At 38.4% G+C, this 16,881-nt stretch overlaps 1 protein-coding gene and 2 long non-coding RNA genes across 6 annotated transcripts; 1 reads left to right on the forward strand and 2 right to left on the reverse strand.

Annotated features, from left to right (window-relative positions):
* Positions 1-10,134: 10,134 nt before the first annotated feature.
* On the reverse strand, positions 10,135-12,226 carry LOC148869712 (uncharacterized). Its single transcript, XR_016107864.1, has 2 exons — positions 12,127-12,226; positions 10,135-10,779 (listed from the first exon to the last, which is right to left on the reverse strand). It is a non-coding gene; the product is annotated as an uncharacterized LOC148869712 (long non-coding RNA).
* On the forward strand, positions 10,582-13,919 carry LOC148869713 (mavicyanin-like). Of its 4 annotated transcripts, none has more exons than XM_088972638.1 (4): positions 10,582-10,690; positions 10,930-11,008; positions 13,087-13,377; positions 13,465-13,919. In XM_088972638.1, exons 3-4 carry the CDS (start codon positions 13,194-13,196, stop codon positions 13,794-13,796), a joined length of 516 nt encoding a protein of 171 aa, XP_088828764.1. In that variant the 5' UTR covers positions 10,582-10,690; positions 10,930-11,008; positions 13,087-13,193; the 3' UTR covers positions 13,797-13,919. The 4 variants fall into 4 exon arrangements, with proteins under 4 accessions (XP_088828764.1, XP_088828766.1, XP_088828765.1 ...); XM_088972639.1 differs by having other exon boundaries at positions 10,600-10,690; positions 10,924-11,008; XM_088972640.1 differs by lacking the exon at positions 10,930-11,008 and having other exon boundaries at positions 10,594-10,690.
* Positions 12,911-14,635, reverse strand: LOC148869714 (uncharacterized). Its single transcript, XR_016107863.1, has 2 exons — positions 14,271-14,635; positions 12,911-14,106 (listed from the first exon to the last, which is right to left on the reverse strand). It is a non-coding gene; the product is annotated as an uncharacterized LOC148869714 (long non-coding RNA).
* Positions 14,636-16,881: the final 2,246 nt, after the last annotated feature.

Genomic DNA, 16,881 nt, shown 5'->3' on the forward strand with positions numbered 1-16,881 from the left:
TTCAATTATTAAAAGGAGTATTTTTGTCCCATTCAAGTGTTGACAACTTTTCTCCAGGTGGGAAAGTTATTTATCCACCTAGGAGATGGGTATTATTTACACAAATTTTCCCTAATCTCCACATAAATGCGAAAAAAGAACATGGATTTCTTGACCAATGAGAATCAAAATCTCATTGACCAATTTTTCCCCTCTCAAAATCCAAAAAAAAAAATGCCCCCTTCATAGCATTGCAATTTAGAGTTGTTGTTATTATTATTATTTTTAATTTGGTAATCCAAGTAGAGGAAGAATGTATATATATATATATATATATATATATATATATATATATATATATATATATATATATTTGGTAGAGAAACGACTATAGCTTTTTGTGGATAGCAAGTTGGATGACTTCCCCACCCTCTGTGTAATTTCTTCTCTTTTAGGAAGAATGTATGTTTACTTCATTCGAATTAAGTCCAACTGTCCAACGATAATTTTTGGGCAAGTGAGAAAACTCAGGAGAATAAAGATCAGAGAATCGTTTCATGGCTAACCTGGTCCCCCTGAGCAGTACATACCACCTAAAAGCAAAACTGGGCCCGGCTTCAGATTGTCCTTGGAAGGAAGGACACAAGGAACCTTCTGAGCAACCTACTGATGGATACCCATCGTTCTGAAAATCGGATCAGACCGGACGGTAGGAGTAATTAACATGGGAATCGGTCATGACTCCGAATTTGTTTTAGACCCAAGATCTGTCTGGCCATGGTTTGGACTGGACAGTCAGACTATTTGATCCGAGAACTGATGATGGTCTAAGTGATTCTGTTTTCATGTTAGTTTTTAAAATCATGTACATACCCAACATTGTATTAAGGTTGGACATTTTAAGCTTAGGTATAACTTAATTACATGTCTATAAATGAAGTGCTCAAACGCCCTCGATGGAATGAATGACGATAATTGAGCATTTATAAATGAATTTCGCCCTATATATACATATATACATTTTTAGATTTTTTTTTAATTAATGCACGCCAGGTTGAATATTACATAAAGTTCCATTTATTGATGGTTCAGGTCCAGATATAACTAGTTTGACCCATGGGACCAGGGTAAGTGTGCTTTTGCTCATTTTATTTAGACCCTACCTTAATTCAAGATGATGATAGAAGATCATTTATAGCACCTGTTTGGGGAATCCGGGTTTGTTCCTCACACCAATTTCACATAACAATGCAGCCGCGCATTGGGAGAATCTGGATTTGCTTCTCATACGAACTTAAGTTATATCTCAAGTACTTGTACATTATCATTCATAGGAAGATGTTCGCATTAATGCATGGCTAAGATGTGTTCTGTGAAGAGCAAATCCCCCCATACAAGAAGGGGAGATGTTTCTAGTGCATGTCTGAAAGTGTTGTGAGGTTAGTGTGAGGAGCAAATCTGGAATTCTGTTGGGATAAGTGATTTGTTACCAATTGAAGGGTTAGAAGGGATATGATAGACCAAATATAGATTTGGATGGAAGTAATAAAAAATTATTTAAGCTCCCATGATTTAATGATGGATAGACCTTGAAATGGAAAAATAGTATTATTGTGGTGGGACTCATGTAGTTGGGACAAGACTCTGATGAAGTTCTTAGTTCAAAATGGTTTTAATTAGGGGTGTAAATGGATCAAATTCGAATAAGATCAGGCAATATCCAAATCTGAATCCGATTAGAAAATCTAATATCCAAATTCGATTCGATTCGAATTCGATTAATTAATTATTTTGGATAATTAATAAATATATAAAATAAATATTTTATTGATTTAAAGTATATAAATATATAAATTATTTATATAATTTAATTATTATATATATTATATAAAATATTTTATATAATATATATAAGAATTAAATAATCGGTCAAATTTAGATATTTATCGAATCGAATCAGGTCATATTTGAATTCGAATCCGATTAACTATTCGGTAAGAATAGGATATCCGAATTTGACTGATTAGATATTCGAATTATCTGAATTTGATTCGATTATATCGAATATCAAATTCAAAATTGGAATTTCAAATACCGTTGACACCCCTATTTTTAATTGAATATTGTCTTATATAATTTTCCAAAGAGTTGCTAAAATATGTTGAGAGGTTTGACTAGGGCACATCCAATTTTTGGCAAGGCACCTCTACAATGAAAGTGGCAAAAAATATTAATTGTCAAATCTATATCTATTCTACTATTGAAAGTGTGAATGAGAGTGAAACTTTTGTTTGACTAAAATACCCCAATATTTTAATTTAGTAACTCTCTAGTTCTAAGGATAGAAATGTAATCTGAATAACCACTTTTCTCTTCATTCAAATCTGTCTCATTATGTCTTATATTTAAGGTATTAACTCTCATTAACATTCATTAAATCTTGACTAGAATACCCTTATTTTTGAATTTGGTCCCTCCCCAACTGTGATGGCACAAAATGTAATTTGAATTACTATATTTGTCACCATTCAATTCACTCTAATTAAGTCCTATATTTAAGTATTAATTCTCATTCTTTCATTGAATCCTAGATTATTTAACCATATTAAAGAAAAATAAGTATGACAAAGAATAATTGTTTTTTATTGATGATAAAAACAAGGGTCATTTTTCCTCATTCAATTCAATCTAATTAAGTCTTGTATTTAAGTGTTAATTCTCATTCTTTCATCGAATCATATATTAATTAACCATATTAAAGAAAAATGAGTGTGACAAAGAATAATTATTTTTTATTGATGATGAAAGAGGGTCATTTTTGCTCATTCAATTCACTCTAATTAAGTCTTATATTTAAGTATCAATTCTCATTCTTTAATTGAATCATAGATTAATTAACCATATTAAAGAAAAATGAGTGTGGCAAAGAATAATCGTTTTTTATTGATGACAAAAACAAAGGTCATTTAATTAAGCACCTCTAATAGTTTCACATATTTACTAAAATCTACCCTCTATTTTGCATATTACTAAGACACCCCTATAGTTTGAATATGTTTTACTTAGGGTCCTTTTGGTTTACAATCAGAATTGGAACCGAAATCTGCTGGAATTGAAATCAAAATAGTCTAGTCTATTCCCATGTTCTGTTTGGTTCAAACGGTAATCGGAATGAGAATTAGAATAATCTAGAATGGAATTTCATCCCCAAGGCAAGGGAAGGGGAGCCAATGTCCATTCTCTCAAATTTAAGAATGTCATTCCACCAAAAATGGGACTGGAATCTAGTCCGCCCAACCAAATAGTTGGAACCAAAATAATCCATTGTGATTCTGATTCCAGATCCCTACTCTTAAACTAAAGCGGCCCTTAATTGACCTTCCATTAAGAACTATTTGTATTTCCAAAAATAACCATACTAATTCTCTTAATAAAAATCCTTGGATCCATGCCCTTTAGCATTTTCCAGTTGGTTTAAGATGTAAAGTGGTCATCCCCAAATAGAAACACAGAAGAAAAGATTCATGATGGACGGAGCGGCTATGGGGATTGATAAGGACATGGGTTTTGAAATCTGACTCATGTCCAGAAGTTTGACTTGGTAAGATGAAGAAACAAGGACTGTCTAAGACAGTTATTGAAAAGTATAAACCGTTAAAATAGTGTAACATATATTTAAATTTAACATTATCGACCAATAGAAAAACGTATAAAAGATTGCTTTTGTTACTTGATAACATTTTATGGGAAAAATGATATTCAGTCGATAAATTAGCTGTTCATTTATGTTGAATAAGCATAGAAGTTTCTTTCAAGAATTCATGGAGTGTTGGAATCCACTACCTGTCCATCATGAAAACTTCATCCATCAATAATGCCAGTACCCCTCTTAATAAATATAAATAAAGAAAAAGGAGAAAACAATGAGAAAATCAACCTAAAGAGTGGATGACCTCTTTCAATCCCAACAAGACCTGTGTTTTATGGTTAAACTTCTCGACACCCAAGAGTCAAACAGCATCTATCTACAATATCCAACAGAGTGCAATTCCTAGTTTCTGTATTGATCTATTACTCAAATAAAGACTCCTACCTAAGGAAACTAGTAATTAAATCATAAATGAATCTATGAAATCTTAATCTAACTGTACCCATCTTCACACATTCCAATATCTAATATTTTGACTAATGAAGTATATAATAAAAGTTCTGACCATAAGGTCCGTAACACTCTGTCTTCATTATCTTACACCTTTCTAATGCTGCCTCAAAACCTCTAATTGCCATTTCTCAAAGTTGTTTAGCTTTAGCAGCACTAGCCACTAATGGAGTATTCATCCCTCCTGTTATTTAATTGGTTAAATTCGATACTATTAAGAAAATAATCCCGGTTCAAATGGCCTAGACTGTATATTTCATATTCATAAGGTGGGGGCTAAGCTCGGATCAGGTTCGGGCTATTTAAGGGGTTAGGCCCGGGTCTGACCCAAAAAATAAAAAACTCCCAACTTTTGAACAAAGGCCTTAACTGAGGCTCTAAAATCCAAGACCAATCCGTATAAAATTAAAAGCTGGATTGATCTGGGCTTGGAATTGAACCTGTCCAAATTGCACCCCTAATAAGGGCATTGACACATTATTTGGGCCAAGCTAGAGGACCTTTGTAAAAATTTAAATGACTTGGGGCTTTGGCTGTTGGGGGATGGGGGACAACAGCCTGGGCTGTTGAGACTTGAGAATGTTTTTGGGCTTGACATTTTATACGGGTGGGGATAAAAGGGTAATTACGTTTGATATTATTTTGACCAAAAATACATACAAGGGACTGCAAGAGTCTGTAATGCTCAAAAACGTTCCCAACAGCCCAGTTTTCTCCTTGGGCTGCATCTTTCAGCTCCCATGGGTTGGATCTCTGTCTAAATTTATTGCTTACCAGGGATGCCAATCAAACTCTTGTGTAGGGGAGCAGGCGTGCAGCCCGGGCTGGGCCAACCTAGCTCAGAAGGTTTTTGGTCTTTGGAATAATGGGCCTGAACTAAAAATTTGGGCTTTTTGATATTTTTTTCAGGCTTTGCCCAGCCTAGCCCTTAAATAGTTTTAGCCTTGCCCAAGTTCATCCCGGTCTTATCACAACCTGAGCCTGATATATACATATATAGACAAATGTTTGCTTGAATACATACATGTCTACTTCTTTAGTATTGGAGCTTTGTCATACGATCTCTCTCTATCATACCTTTTCTTGACAAACAATTGATTTCATGTCTAATTCTTTAACCTTTCTAGGGTTATCCTTTGGGTTGTTAATATTCCATCAACAACTGGCTTCTGTACAGTTATCCATTTTTTTCGGTAATGTCAAATTTTTAAATGGGTGAGGCAGATGACTGGCCAGCATGCGAGTTTTCATTTTAGTTTGTTGTTACTAGCTAGCGCTTAGTTTGGAAAGAATACAAATACAAATATATACAGAATACAAGGTTTTGCACTCTTCATGTTTGTATTTGTACTCCTTCCAAACTGAGCCTAGGTTGTGGAAATGAGTACTTGTTAGGGTCACTGATTTTTTTTAGGTACTCGATTGGTATAGGTTTTTGTTTTAGTTGAAACTTGATACTTGAAAGTAGTGATTAATCTATATTTTAGGCTAAGATTGTTTATTGTGTAAAACTTCAGAAAATACAAAGTGGATATCCGTATTATTGGGACCACATTATTTTTCCTCCTTTCTACTCTCAATCAACCTTACAAACATCCTTAAAAATATGGGACAAAGAAATCTGTAAAAATTTGACTAAGGAGAAAACTGTGATTGAGAATTCTAAATAAATAAATAAATAAATAAAGTGGATACCTGAAGTCTGTCTGTATAACGACTAAAATAAACAAATAAGATACAAATTAACTAGAAAATTAATTTATGAATTATGAGATAGACTTAACCGTAAAATACCAATTGGTAATTTGAGTTCAATCCACCTTAAAATTCATAATGCATAGGTGTGACGTTTGGTTTGATACAAGTATAAATATATTCCCACATTTGATAATCATACAAGTACTAGTAGGTGTGCCCCTGCATTGCAGCGGTTAATGATATAAAGAAAAGTGCAATGTAGAAGGTCATATTTAACTTTAAACAAAAATAATTGTCAAATATGAAATTAAACCTCAAACATGAAATAAGTAGTCCAACAATTGAAGAAATGAATTAGTGGGTTGGTGATTAGTCTTTAATTTGGCTTATTGAGAAAATGCTTTCTCCAAATAGCATGTTTTTTCTTCACAATCTGCAAGAAAATAATTGTTGTTTAAGCAAAAATGTTTAATAGAAAATGATATATAGACATGTGCAGAAATGTCTTTTGAAATATATTTTAAGTTACACTTATCAAGTCAGATTGCACCACCAGTTCTCCTTTCAGGTAATGAAGTGGAAAAAATCTTGATAAACCTCCCTTATTATTATTATTAGAAGTAGAAGTATATGGTATGACAATTAGGGTGATTGTCGCTTGGTACGTAACATATATTAATTCTTCCTACGTACATTGAGATAGATAATTGTGAATTGCACTCAATTGATGCCAGTAATATATAGTACTTTGTAATTTGGGCCTATTGCCATTTTAATTCCCAAACTTTAAAATGTGACAATTAGTACTCAAACTTTTAAAATGTGTCAATCTAGTATCTACTGTTAATCAACTATTAAGTGGCATTTGAAAAAGACACAAATGACCATCGAGTGTCATCTAATTTTCTTAATAATTCATCCAAATATTGACAAAAAAAAAACTAAGTCTCAAATCCTTGCCTCTTCTATTCAATTAAGCAAGTTGGAGTCTGATAAGTTTTTGTCAACATTCTTGAATAGAAAAGATAAGGATTTGGGACCGTTAATTTTTGTCAACGTTTGGTTGGTTGATAAAAAAGATTAGATGACACTTGAAGGACAATTATTTCTTTTTAAAATGCCACTTAATGGCTGATTAACGGTTGATTAATGGCAAATACTGGATTGACACGTTTTAAAATTTTGGGTACTGAATTGTTGCATTTTAAAATTTGGGGACCAGCGTGGCACTAGGCCCAAAGTATAGGGTATTAATTGGGAATTTTCCCAATGAAAAAAAGGCAAGGATCAGCTTCAGTAATTATCCCCAAATTCAGATCTATGCCCCACAAGGGGGTGCCCCACAATGTCTCACAGCACATCCCCGCCATGTATTGGGAACATCTCTCGATGATAATATCATCATTTCTGATACTATCATCAGGAGATGTTCCCAATACACGACGGGGATGTGCCGTAGGATATTGTGGGACGCAGGTGTGAACTCCCCAAACATGTGCTATAATGGCTGTAATATTAATTTTAAAGCTATAAAAAATAGAAACCTACCCCCTCCACCCAGAAAACAGTAATGGTTAGGGATTTATTATTTATCCAACCAAATAGCTCAACTTCATCCGATCAGGACCTTGTTGGCCAAACAGTAAAAAAAATGGGAACCTGGAAAGCTATCCTATCTGTCTATCCAGTCATCAACTCAACCATGAAAGCCTCAAGCAAAACAGGCAGAAAAAGCAATCTAGAATTTAGATCAATATATAAATTTACCATGCTATACCTTTTTCTGATGTGATGTAGGCCTATTAAAAAAAAAAAAAAAAACAGAAAACACAAATGAACAACTTATAATATATTGCCATTGCTTGGTAAAATCATTCATCTGGAATACCCCCTCCCCGGATGGCCGAAAGTCCGAGACCAGCTTATCATCATCACAATCATTTGCCTAGCCTTGTCCTAATCAACTAAAAGAAGACACCATACCAAAAGAAAAATAAAGGAGAAAAGAAAACAACCGAACCTCTCAATGGATGATGACCTTTTGGTGGACACAAATTGGAAGACCTAAATTAAATTTCAACGCTCATCTACTACTAGAGAAAATGGTTTAAGGCGGCAGTTCATTGACCGCCGGCCTAGGCCTTAACACTGCCACCTTAGATCTAAGATAGCGGCCTTTAATCCGCTGTCAAAAAAACTGTTGGCACCGCTGTCTGATATAAAAGACTACACTTTTGGTCACCAGTCCGGCAGTCTTGGCAATAATGACTGCCACCTTAAATCGTAGCAATAATGGCAATTTCTTTAGGCGGCAGTCCAAACCACCGGCTTAGGTATGACCTGATTCTTTAGACGGCGGTTAGAGGATTGTTGGCTTAGATGTATATATATTTTTTAGTTTTTTATATCAGGTTAATTCCAACATTTTTTGGTACCTATACATTTTTAATACTGTTTAGTACAAATGTAATGACAATTGATACATTAAAACTTAAACAACTTAAATAAAAAATGTAATTTAGAGCAAAACCTATTAATTAAAGATTAATTGTTATAATATCTAAAACAAATTGTTCGATGAAATACAATATCCAATTGACATGTAAAAAGGTTTGGACGTTACAAAAATTTCAATTTCTCAAAAAAATTAGCACAACTTCCAATGCAATTACATCCACTTGGCATAATGATTGAACCCACAAATCATTACATATAAATTGTTAGAGAATGTAATGTAAATGAGATATCAATAAAAAATCTATAAAAAAAAAGAAATGTATCTATAAATTTAAACTATGGCAACCCAGTGTATGCCCTAGAATATGAACCGTTCACTAGAAAATATTGATAAATTCAAAATTAGCCACTAAAAGAATATGAAACCCAACATATGCCCATTTCTACATTTGACACTAAAGAGTGGATTTTTATCATGGAGAACTTTTACAAAATCAACAAGAAAAAGCCTTTAAAAAAGAGCAGTTTGAAAATAAGTATCATTAGTTAAGGAATAAGCACAACTACTACACCCTTACTAATTTCTTTGATGTGATATGCTTCATTTTACATCAATTGAAAGGAGTTAGACTTTATTTTCTCAAAGATGAGTCCAGTTAGAGAAATGGCGTTTAGGAACAAAGGAGCCAGGACATGTTTGAGTAGCATAGAAGTTAGGCTGCTCAGTCTGAATAGTTGGATCCGAGTTTTGATCTCAGATTGCTGCAATTTTATTGGCGGAATTTAGCATTCTCATGATCATGCTCATGAGTCAACTTGTTGGCATTCTACACCCAACCACAATGTAGTAATTTCAAGTTCTACTTGAGCGAAGAGCTCTAATGTGAAGTTGTCAACACTAGACATAATACCTTACTCCTTGAACAAATTTCCTGCCATCTAAATCTAGTTAATTAACTATGCTAAACACTTAACAAGAGGAGCTTCTCCTTTATCTATGACTATAGAATATAGGAAGCTTCTGATGGCCCTTTCACCTTTAAACACCATTTTCGGATTGCTGTTTATCCATTTTATTGGGGGTAAGATTTTCACATTCCAAGGAGAAGCCAAATTCTGTAGCTCATGTCATAACCAAGAAAACCCTTGCTGCTAATCTATGTTTAGTGACCTTTATTTGGCTCCACAGCTAATTAAATGTATTTCTTGAGATGTTTAGTCTAATTTTAATTGGGCTTGATTTGCTATATTAAATTTCTATAAGGTTATTGTGTTTTATGCAAGTGTTAGATATTCACATATCTTTTGATTCATGGAACTATGCTGAGGAAAAGATAAATTTATATTGTTAGTTTTCTTGTTTGGGTGGTTTTTGTTGTCTCTGCTTGACATGGAGTTATGGAATTACCTACCATAAATTCCTTTATTGATGTACTCCAATAGTATGGTGGGTTATGGGAGGTTGGGGAATAGATTCATTTTGTTGGTCTTTTTTCTCCTTCTCTTTCCATTTTTTGTTTTCCTTCTCCAACATTTGTGGTGGTAATCAAAACTTACTGCCAAACATTGAACTTCAGTACATGAATCTAGAAAAGATATGTATAGGAAGAAAAAATGGGAACTGAAATCAATGCGAGTGAAGCCACAAAAGCTTAATATGACAGAATTAATGCCATTTGAGCATTTAGGTATTATTGCTATATACATAAACATATATGATTTACACATATAATGTTTCATTATCTTCAGCCAAGCCTTATACCAAATATATGTGGTTGGCTACATAGATCCTATTTTGCCATTTTGATACACCCCAATCAGGAGGAGGTTTGAAGCAAATATGAACCATGACAGATTTCTCTATTGTTATAGTTATTGAACCAAACTAATTTCTTAACCAGATGGAATCTTTAAACCTGGCATTATGACTGAAAAATAGTTTCTCAACTGTAAATTTCTATTTAGCCAGGCCATCCAAAAACGTAATGGATAAGTTGCTCTGTTTTTTGGCTACAGGTAACTAAAGGTGAAAGACAGTGAAACCAGAATCCCGTCACACCACTACAGCACCGAAAGGGAAGCTTTTAATCAAGCTAAATTGTGCAATTGAAAAAGCAACTCATACATCTATATATCTCTACCTGTTGTGGTCGTCCTGAACCGCTCTTGGCCAGTTGTATCCCAAACCCTTCTGTCATTCTGCACAAACGTGAGAGTAGGTGCACTTTTGTCATTCTGCTCAAAATAATAAACTCTAAACCATAATGTTCATTTATCGTTCCTTCGACCTCACTTGTACCGCTGCACAACCCAGGGAGGTGAACTCTGAGTCAAGGACGGTGAATGGCCGGAGACACATCTTTGACAACTTTTTTCCGACTAAAATCATTTACATAGGTATGGTTGTCTTCCTTCTTGCCATTTCTTTGGACATGTGGATGCTCTGTTTTTTGGTCCTTTGATCTGTAGTTCTCCCAACCCTTGTTCTGAGAGATAGAGATAGAAATAACGATAGCTAACTTAAAACACGAGTAGAAAACGGTGGATCTACATTTCTCCCAACATGTTTTGGTGGGAGCTAGGCCTTAAATTATTGCCTTTCCAGGGCTGATTAATCTGTGGTTTTGGAGGTAAAGGAAGCTCGACTGAAAGGTTTCTGATGGCCTTGTTTGTTGAATTTCTTTTGCGGATTCAACCAAAAGTCCTTTAAATGAGGTAAGTAATAGCTTTTTTTTTTTCGGAAAATTTTACATAAATTCTATAGATGATAATTACAAGGAAATTTGCTTGCAATATTGATTTATACTTCTGTTGCTTGGTAGTTGGGAGAGTCAGTCTGTTAGAAATCTACCATCAATTATCTATTGATAGTTGATAATGGAAATGGTAGAATATAAAAGAAAAACACACAGAGCAAAACAATAAGCCCACACGAAACAGAGCAAAACACTTGACAAAGACTAAAGACTTAAGGGCTAAGCACACCGAAACTAAAAACTAGCACAGAACGACCCTTAAACACCGAATTAAGCAAGACCAGAAACACCATTGTTGCCATTGTTGACTTTCCAACTTCTTGAATATGCACCAGATGTTTTAGTGTTTACAACTTAATTTTATCGTTAATTCTACTATTTTCCTAAACAAATATTCTACTATTTCCAAATTCCAAAAAAGGAACACCATTCATTCATCAAAACTAATGACATTTGTTAGGAGTGGTCGAATTATTTCCATTTTATTTATTTTTATATTTTTAATTATGTTGTTCACTTCTACTATTTACCTAAAACAGTGGAATGTTGAAAAATTTATAATTCAAAGCACGGATAAGAAATAGTCCAAACGCTATTTCTGTTTCTATAGAACAAAAATTCATTCTCAATGAACAAATTGCCAAATGTCTTCCTTGTTTTTAAAGAGCAAAAAATAAAATTCCTCCAGAACATGAACAGGAACATGTAAAAACATTGCCAAACAGCCACTAGGCCTGTTGAAGCTTTGATAGGGGAGATGGGTACATCAACATTGATCTTTATATATCACTCTAGGAGTTTTACACCAGGAAACTTGTGGAAAAACTAAGGCTCAGAGTTCAGAAAAACTACAGATACAAATTATGCAATATAAATGCATACAAAATAATATAAAACATTAAATTTTACACTCTACATATTTATATTTATACACCTTATTCAAGCGCCTCAGGTCAGGGCTTTCGAATTCCGGGGGTGTCAAGGGTTTGAAACGGCATCAGGGGAGTTCAGATCTTTGAATGTTAAAAAACGAATGAGAAAAAACAATATATATATTAAAAAATGAGAAGAACTTACATAAATACGGCGTCGGTTGGCGGAACTCGACCCGATTAATGTCTGGTGAGTGGGTCACGAAAGGTGTCCGGTGCCAAGAGTTTCAGTTCGAAGTAAAATGGAAGAGTATAGGAGAAGAAACGCTTTTGGGCATGAGAGGAATGAAATGGGTTCCGCATGCGTCTCGCTTGATGCACGTGTGTCATAACACGCGTTGAGGGGCAGATGCGAACCCATAAAATTGTTTGAACCGTTAATATCACTTGATGAATGATGACGTGTGCTCTAATCCAGCACCGGTCCTTTATGGTCATGGAACTGATCTGAATTGGACTTGCCACATCACGCCTCCATGTGGCAGAATTAATATAGTAAACTGGCAACATCACCATCCTTGTGGCAAAAACAGTAGGGTCATCTAAAGAATAAAGCCTATCATCTCTCTTTGATCTTAACACGTGCCAATCACCGTAGACCTTAAATCCTTTAAAAATTTCTAGGAAACTATCTTTTTAATTTGTAGAGGGAAATCTAAGGCAATGTTTGGCATCGATGCCCTGATTATCTAAAAATCAGTGCCAGACGGGTTGGGCCCTGTAAAAACAATATGAACATGAATTTGTGAACCCAGGCCCAGCGCTAAAATTTAAGCTTAAGGTCCAAACCCTAACCGAGACAATCCAAGCCCATAATTTGATCACTCAAACCCGGCTCGGGTTGGTCAATGAAAACTCAAACCCGGTTCGAAGCTAATAAACCGTTGATTCAGGCTCGGACTAAGCCCGGCCAAGTTGCACCCCTGTCCTGACGATCAACCACAAAAATTTTTTCTACCCCATTATAAATGACAATTAGTTTTTACACGTTAAAAAGAAAAATAACGTCTACGGACCTACTCTCAACCTCAAACACGTCAGTTGTCAAACGTGCGAACCATGTGTATGTGACGTGGCATGCAATGATTGGTCCTGTATCTTACAGTAACCGTAGAGGATTCGTAGTAGTGTTCTGTCATCTGTGCAAGCTTCAATAAACAACTGAAGGTCTGGCAGAGACTCCGTTTTCCCAAAAAGGTAAGAGAAGCGAATATGCCGATTTCAGCTCTCCGTCTCCCATTCCTCCGCCTCCTCTTACTCGTATGCGTCGGCGCTACCGTCACCACCCTCGTCAGCGGAACCGACCACATCGTCGGAGCCAACCGCGGCTGGAACCCTGGATTCAACTATACACTCTGGGCCAACAACCACACCTTCTACGTCGGCGACCTCATCTGTAAGTGCCTCCCCCCCACTCGCAATCCCTGATAAAACCCCACCTTCAGATCTCACATTCTGGTTCTCTTCTTTTATATCACAACAGCTTTTAGGTACCAGAAGAACCAGTACAATGTGTTCGAAGTGAACGAGACGGATTACGACAACTGCACCACTTACGGAGCTGTCGGGAACTGGAGCAGCGGCAAGGACTTCATCCCGCTTGACAAGGCGAAACGTTATTACTTCATCTGCCCCAACGGTTGCTATAACGGCATGAAGGTCTCCGTCCTCGTTCATCCTCTCCCGTCGTCGCCGACAGCTGCCGTTTCTTCTAACCATTCATCATCCCATGAGAGCTCCAGCCAAGATGTCTTCCGGCCGGGACTGTCGATTCTGGGGGCTCTTCTGGTTTCGCTTGCCTCCATCTGGGTCTGAATCTAGCTGGGTCCAGCTGGTTTAACTTCATTTTGATGTTATTGTTGTTATTGATTCGAATTGATGTAATGCAACATTAAATTGTAACGCTTTTACACATTATTAGTTTCAGTTCTTCCCCAATTTTTTCTGTTTGAGGAGCTTCCGAGCCAAGACGGACTTCTGTCTGTTCGCCGTTGTCTTGCTACAGTGCGCTGATTTGCAGCGCATATAAGCTGGCAAGGGGACAGTCCGTAAACTTGTCAGCCGTCGTACGCTTAGTGGGTCGGGCCCGCCCCACCGCTCAGTAGTCAGTAGATTTGATCTTGGGCTGAAATTCAAACATTACGATATTTCACTAATTTGCTTGCTACGTCCCAATTCCTAATTTGGGGTTGGGTTGCTTGGTAGCCCAACTACGGCCCATTTCACTAGAAGACAAAAAAAAAAAACAGAAAGGAAAAGAAAAGATTTATTTGATCGAATGAACCGGACCGGAATCTATCTGCGTTGTTGAGTGGTGGCAGGGTCGACCTTCCCGGCGGCGGCTTTGGCCACATCGACGGCGGAGGCTTCAGGCTTCTTTTTAGCATACAAGGTGAAGTAAGTGACGGCAGCCACTAAAACCAATCCCCCGGCAGCCATGGTCGTCGGAGAGAAGGGTAAAGCGCGCCGTGGGTGAGCCACGCCTTCTGCTTGCTGCCTGAACGGCCTTTTAGACGCCTCCGCCCCGGCAGCCTTCACGTCCTCCTGTCTCATCTTCTGTGCTTCCGCCATTTTTCTCCGGTCTTCCACCTACTGCTCTCTCTCTCTCTCACCGTTGTCGGTGCTTTGTAGTAGAGCGAACTGCGAAGGGAAGCGTGGACGAAAGAGCCAGAGGAAGAAAGAAATCGATCGGAGAGGGAAAGGGGTTAATCGCCACGTTTGAGCCATGCGTCTGCAAAATGCAACTGAGATGCTAAGATACGTGGCAGTTGATCAATCAATATGACGACAAGTGTTTATATGAACGTACAGGCAATGTATAAGGGCAAAAAGTGGGTCCCTTTACGACAGGATTCAATGCGGCGAATCATGGCTGTAGCGTAGGAGATCGGATTTCATGGGCGTGTGCACTTCCAATCAAAATCGAACACATGTGCGTAGAAAATTAAAAGGTAATTTTTTCCGCTAGTTTTTCATAATATAATTTAAAAAAAAAAAAAAAGTAAGATTTGGCCTGAACTCGTAATTCAACGGTGCGCCCAAGGAGCGAGCACTAAAGGGAGGAATCAGCAGTACGAACTCCCTACCAGCAGTCCGAACTTCCTACAAGGAGCTCGAACTCTCCCTTAGGCCCCGAGCCAAATACAAAGGGCAATAACCCGAATTAGCCTGCCCCATGGCAGTTCGGGGCACACCTTTATCCGAATTCAAGACTTCACCTCGCTCACCACTCCAGCACTTCGCCTCCAGGACGCCGGACTGAACAACCGTACCATGCCTGACACCGAGGAAGTTCGTATCCAAGGGCAGCGCACCTGACTGACTTGGGATCTGACGCTTGATAGCCGCACTTCAAACGACCACCTGCCACCGCCATCTCCAGTTACAGAGATGGCTCTGACAAGGAGCAGTGGCGGTTCTGTCCCAATAGAGGGGATGACACCCGAACTGGCAGAGCACAGAAGTAATCATACCCGACCTGACAGAAGCCTCGGAGTGAGTGCGCGAAGTGGTTATAAAAGGCTCCCTACCCCCCAAGAACAAGGTATGTGAACTTTGTGCAATCTGGATTTATCTTGCCTTTGAGAGAATACTAACTTGAGCTTTGGAACAATCTCACCGGGTTCCCCCCGGAGTTCCCTCATCTTCTCCGTTTCAGACTCCCTGTTGCTCCAGTCGGAGGCAAGGTCGTTGACAGCTAAGACCGGCCGGATTGCGCACCATCAATTGGTGTCGTCTGTGGGAACACTTCTAAAAGCCTCCCTCTAAAACTCTCATAACCTCCTCTTCTTCCAAAAAACTCCAACACTAATGGCTTCTTCCAGCAATGTTGGACATGGCACATAAACGAACACCACCGGGGAACAACTCCAAGTCCTCGTGGTGTGCATCGAATAGTTCACCATCCCCCTTCCAGTGGATGGGATCCCCTGCTTGAATGCGCCACAAGCAGTGGCGCCCCTAAACCTTCCTGCCCTGAACATCCCTCTTCCACTCCCTATCGAAACAATTTTTGCTGAACCAATTGTTGTCCCACTGGCGACCCGCCAGAACCAGTTGGACGACCTAATGCAATGCATGCAGGCAATGCAAGCCCAAATGCAACAATTCCAGCAACATCAACTCCAGCAACACCAAGTACTACACCACCTCTCTCAACACCATTATCAGCAGCAGTTCCCTCAGCTACCCCTGAACCAATCACTACTTCCACCTCGACACCCTATTTCGAAGCCGGTTAAGGCCTCCCCTCAGGGTGGACACCCTCACCGAGGAGAAGCCTCTCAACTCCAGAACCCCCCTAATAGCCAGGTCTCATCCCTAGGCCAAAAGGAAAGGAAAATCACCCCTGCCTCGCAGTTCATAGGTGGGTCAGGAACCCCGCCCGCGAAGTCAGCACCTCGGCGCTCCAAGCCTGAGTTCTCGCTCATGGAGAATCGGTTCAGCGCCCTAGCAATAGACTACCAACATTCCGAGCCCATCGAGCTCGGCAACACAGAGGCCAGCAGCGCCAATACCAGGCCCGCTCAACAATGAAGGCGCCGACGAAGTCGCCGAACTACCACCCGTGTTCTGCCCGAGCTCAGAGGTAAGGAAGAGACGAGCTCGGACGAGGTAAAAGCTGCCCCAATTCTCTCAATTCCTTCCCCCCTCGCATTAGAACTCCTGGCAGTCCCCATGCCCAAAGACTTCAATCTCCCACCTTTGGACAAGTATGATGGGTCCTTTGACCCCAACGACCACGTCGATGCTTTCCAGTCCCAAATGCACTTCGCTAGGGCCAGTCAATCATGCATGTGTGTGGCCTTCACCACCGCCTTTAGGGGGGTGGCCCACACCTGGTACAGGAACCTAGCCCCCAGGTCAATAAGAAGCTGGACCCAGTTCATGCAGGTCTTCA

Source organism: Nelumbo lutea, chromosome 2 (assembly GCF_056320005.1).
Source record: "Nelumbo lutea isolate HS-2025 chromosome 2, American lotus-T2T, whole genome shotgun sequence".
In the NCBI taxonomy this organism is placed as follows: domain Eukaryota; kingdom Viridiplantae; phylum Streptophyta; class Magnoliopsida; order Proteales; family Nelumbonaceae; genus Nelumbo; species Nelumbo lutea.